At 40.0% G+C, this 5,387-nt stretch overlaps 1 protein-coding gene across 1 annotated transcript; it reads right to left on the bottom strand.

Annotated features, from left to right (window-relative positions):
- Positions 1-3,351: 3,351 nt before the first annotated feature.
- On the bottom strand, positions 3,352-3,771 carry LOC122583363. The gene has a single exon (XM_043755778.1). The coding sequence runs from the start codon at positions 3,769-3,771 to the stop codon at positions 3,352-3,354; it is 420 nt and encodes a 139-aa protein (XP_043611713.1).
- Between the last annotated feature and the right edge of the window lie 1,616 nt (positions 3,772-5,387).

The raw sequence follows: 5,387 nt of genomic DNA, 5'->3' as shown, positions 1-5,387 counted from the left end.
CCACATATTAAAATTTGTACCAAGGGTGTAGTCAAATTGCTTATTTAAGTTCTATAATTAGGTGACAAAAGCAATTAACTACAAGGACAAGCATGCAAAAGTTCAAAAATACCCGACTTTTTCCTATGTACCCCCCCCCCCCACACACACTCTTAAGTTGGACAATGTCCTCAATGTCCAAGAAACTATAGGAAATAGGGGAAAGTAAACAAAAAGAAAGATAAAGAACAAGAAAACTTGTCGGGTATAAATGGTGTTCCATGCGTGAATGATGCCAACAAGAATAGGGGCGCTGAACTTACTGCCAGCAGATGCACATGACACCCTCGCTTTCAAACATGAACACACAGTAAAGCCAACATAATAGAACATTAAGCATTAATCATCCTAACCCTACTGAAAAACAAAATGGAAGTAAAATACGAAGTTTCATCACCCCGTGGGGTGGATACAGACCATGAAACTGAAAAGAAATAGAAGTACGGAAAGGAAATTGTTAAAACAAATAAGAATACATGCCATCAAAACAAACAGACAGCAACAGCATCATCCGGAATCATATCACTGCTGAGGAGGAGGGTAAGAGTGGTATCCAGGAATGCTACCAACATCAAACAATGATCCTACTACCTGCTCAGCAAAAGAGGGCTCTGAAGCACCTGTTCCTCCTGCGTCCATGCCTGCCTATGTACCTGCATAACTACCAAAACGAACCGGCATATCTGGACCCTGTCCTCCAAGGTCATAAGGAAGAGGCACCTCGTACTGGCACTCGGGTGGGAAATAAAAACTACCGCCAACCCTCTGCGGAGTAATGAAAATGCTGGGTGGATCATATGCTGGAATGACTAAGGGTGGGCGATACTCCTGTCCTGTAAACTGGGCCTCCAACATAGGTTGATAACATCGGGAATCATAAAGCACCCTGCCCAAACCAGAACCAACATAAGTCATATCACCGCCCACTCTCTGTCTAAAATCATCCATCGGCGTCTGAAAAGCCTGCTCAGAGGTCCACATCTGATCAATCACTCACTGAAGAGTATAGAGATCCAATGAACCTGTGTGGGCGGCAGAAGAACAAGAAGCCCTCGCAGTAGTAGTGGCACGACGTTTAGGAGTCGTACTGGCTCGGGCTACTACTCAGACGCCTCATCCATCTCCACATCAACGTCATCCCCATCATCTCCCTCTTCGCCCTCAGGGGCAACATCACCAAAGTCAATCAACGAATAAAGATCCCGGTGAGTCTGACGTTTAAGTAATCCAAACCTCTTCAAATCCACATACTCCAACTGTTTCATCGGCTTCCAACTCAAGTTATATTCAGTGTTTGCTCTATCATACCCCGGGTACCCATGTGTTTCGCCACAATGTAAGGAGCACAAGTTGTCCTATATGAAGCACCCTCATGAAACAATCTCAATAGCCATAAATCCTCCAAATAAATCTTATCTCTTTGATTAGACCGTTGTATAACCAAATACACTATCATCTTGTGAAACAAACGAAGAATAGGCGACTGAATTGTGTTCACCCCTTTCTTAGAATCCCAATCCTCCCCGCCAGAAATCTGCTTATAATACGACCTCTGATCACCATCGGGAAATCCCATACCGGTCCTAGCACCAAATTTCAAAACCTTCCTAAAATCTGGATTTGTATCCAACAACTCTTGACTGTACATCCCTGTGGCAACCCCAAACTCAGCAATAGTCAATGATCTATCTTTTCCCCCACATCGGAAGAAAATACATTTCTCATCAAAAATATTTTTCACTTTATTGATAGTACTGACATCAATAGATGAATAAACCTCTAGACATCACTCCTTACAAACTGGTTCCCGATTCCTAAAGATATCATACCACAAACTAAAATTCTGATAAATTGGATTACCATTCGGATCATTAACCATACCAACAAGACGCATAAAACCAGTAATGTCCTTCCGAACTCCCAACATACTCAACATACTATCAACAACATATCTTAGCTCCTCAATATCTTTACTAAGATGTTTTTTTAACTTTTCGTTATAATCAACCTTTTTTTGTTGGGAAACACGTGGCCAAGTAAGCCATGTGTGGTCAGATAATGCGGAAACAGGAGCTACCGGTGCTTGAGCGGGAGCTACGTTTGAAGTTCCCTCACTCGGATTGGATGAAGTAGTAGCTCGCCTAGGGTTGCGTCCACCTGTAACTTCGAGCTGTAGAGAACAGAAAAACAACATAATTATCTAACCCTGATATAATATTAACCATATATAAACCAAAAAAAAAAAAGGTCAGGCCAGAACAGGGTAGGACTGCAATGCAGTCATGCTAGACTGCGAAGCAGTAGAATCTTCTGTTTTAACACTGTGGCGCAGTGTCACACTGCGTCGCATTCACCCTCTTTTAAGAACTGCGGCGCAGTTCAATCACTACGTCGCACTCATGTCAAATCTAGGCAGGGGTCGAGGATGAACAACTAAACAGAAATCATATTACTCAAACAATCTATATCTTTCACATGTAGGGTTCATCTCAAAAATTATGTTGATCAATCAATAACCCTAATTATAAACAACATCAAATTCCATCTTGATTTGCAAATCCAAATTCAACAAATATTTCAATCTTGAAGGCAAACATCATCAACCTAACCATCAATCTACCAACCCACCCCTTTATGAACAAAATCCTTCTTAATTTTTTTACCATAACAATCCTGAAAATACAATGAAGTATTAATCAAGAAAAGAAGAAATAGAAGAAGTTACCAACCTTTCCGGATCGAGTAATGATGATGAGAAACAAGATAAAGACAAGAAGTTACAATGGGTAGGCTGTGTTTGATGAGTTAGAGAGAAAAGGGTTTTGAAATTTTTAAGTAAAGAGTAAAAGTGAAACAACCCTACCCTCTTATTTCGTTTGACCCGATCTGACTTGGCCTACAACGCAGTTCACACACTGCGTTGCAGTTTTATTAAATCTGAATTTCGAATTATTTTTTTATTTTTTATTTTATTTTTAGATTTTTAAATTTCCTGCACATTACGTGACGGCGTCGCATTAACCGGACTGCGGCGCAGTCTAATTCCAGAGAGTTTGGTTGCTGCGAAGTTTGGTAAAACTGCGTTGCATTTGGAGTGAAGCAAACATTATGTCGCAGTGTATGGACTGCGTCGCAGTCTTCCCCCCACACTTACCTCATGGATTGTCCGCGATCAATCTACCGGTGCGCGTGGAAAGCCTCCAGACATGCAAATCTCGATACAAACACCTTAAAAACATGAAAAATGACAAAATTAAATAAAAACACAAAAACACAAAACACGGGTTGTCTCCCGCGAAGCGCTTAATTTATTTATGAGTCTTTAGCTAGACTCTTAGTCATTCTTCGTAGCGTCATTTCGAAAAATGGAAGCTCGTCAAAGACAACTCCCACATTTTCTTCCTCTTCATGGTAGAGCTTCAACCTGTGACCATTGAAAATAAAAGTAGTTCCATCTAATTTAAACAATTCGACATAACCAGATGGATAAACATGTTTGATCACAAAAGGGCCGATCCACCTAGATGTCAACTTTGGTTGCTTGAACTTGTATTTGGAAAGGAACAACAAAACTTTATCATCGGCTTTAAAATCCTTTTTTCTAAGCCTACGGTCATGCCACACTTTGGTTCGTTCCTTGTAAAGTCTAGAGTTATCATAAGAATACAACCTAAGTTCATCTAATTCATTTAATTGCAATGATCTTAACTCACCAGCCTCAACTAAGTCCATGTTACAATTCTTGAGTGCCCAATAGGCCTTATGCTCAATTTTAATAGGAAGATAACAAGTCTTGCCATAAAGCAACCAGAATGGGGTAGTTCTAATCGGTGTCTTGTAGGCGGTCCTAAATGCCCATAGAGCATCGTCAAGCTTGGTGGACCAAGACTTTGGGTAATCTCCTATGGTTTTCTCAAGAATTCTTTTTAATGCCCGATTGGTATTTTCAACTTGGCCACTCGTTTTTGCGGGTGATATGAGGTTGAAAAACAATGAGTGACACCGTACCTCTTTAGCACCTTAGCGAGTTAGTGATTCGCGAAATGGCTTATGCGATCACTTATTAAGGCCTTGGGCACTCCAAATCTACAGAAAAGTTGTTTCAAAAAGTGAATGACAACAGGTGCATCATTCGTTGGCAAGGCTTTAGCCTCGACCCACTTAGAAACATTATCAACAGCATCAAGGATATGCAAATTCCTATTCGATGGGAGAAAAGGTCCCATAAAGTCTATGCCCCAAACATCAAAAACTTCAAATACTTGAATAAAGTTTTGAGGCATTTCATCACGTTTGGAAATGTTACCTTATCTTTGACACACATCACAAACTTCAACCAAAGTTTGCGCCTCTTTGAAAATCGTTGGCCAATAAAATCCAGCATCATACACTTTCTTACCTATGACAGACGGTCCATAATGACCACCGGTTGGCCCATGGTGACAATCATCAAGAATTTGTCGGGTTTCGCCTCCCGACACACACCTCCTTATCATGCCATCTACACAAATTCTAAACAAAAATGAATTGTCCCAAAAATAATGTTTAATCTCGGAAAAGAATTTCTTCTTCTCTTGAGATGACATCTCCTCAGGAATCACACCTGCACTAAGATAGTTAGCAATATCAGCAAACCAAGGTGCTTCCTTAACTCCAATCTGCATCAAAAACTCTCTAGGAAAATAATCATTAATCTTCTGCTCTTGCAACTCCTCACGGTGAGGGTTTTCGAGCCTACTTAAATGGTCGGCTGCTACATTTTTTGCCCCCTTTTTGTCCTTTATCTTGATGTCGAACTCTTGCAAAACCAAGACCCAACGGCTGCTACATTTTTCAAAAATTACTTAGAAAATTTCTCAGTACCCCAAGACGATCTTCATCACAAGACCGTCTCATTTTCCCTTCAAAATTTCTAAGACGATCTTAAACAAGATCGTTGCATTTCCAAGTCTTTCATTTCTCAATTTTTCATTTTCAATTCCTTTAATTCAATTTCAATTCTCATTTTCAAAAATCCAAAAACATATCTCAATTTCAATTTCATTTCATACTTAGACAAATTCCACTGAATTTCTTCCAAGGCGATCTTCCATTCAATCGTCTTGCCTTTGTTCTCAAATCTAGAATGATCTTCCAAAAACAATCTTCACCTAGATAGATCTTCATCAAGATCGTTTCACTTCCTGATTTTTTTTTCAAACTCTCATTTCAAGTTTCAAAACAAATCTCTTTCAAATGGCTTCTCGTGAAGCATTGGCATTGGGTTCCGATACAAGACCTCCAGTTCTCTACCGTGGTTCCTATGGACTATGGAAGAAAAGATTCATGGACTATGTGGAATGTCAACC

Source organism: Erigeron canadensis, chromosome 9 (assembly GCF_010389155.1).
Source record: "Erigeron canadensis isolate Cc75 chromosome 9, C_canadensis_v1, whole genome shotgun sequence".
NCBI lineage: Eukaryota > Viridiplantae > Streptophyta > Magnoliopsida > Asterales > Asteraceae > Erigeron > Erigeron canadensis.
Note: the sequence above shows the minus strand (reverse complement) of the source record. Positions and strands in the feature narration are given on the sequence as shown.

Coding starts and splice junctions, on each gene's coding strand:
- LOC122583363 (XM_043755778.1), bottom strand. CDS start 3,771: ATGGACTTAGTTGAGGCTGGTGAGTTAAGATCATTGCAATTAAATGAA.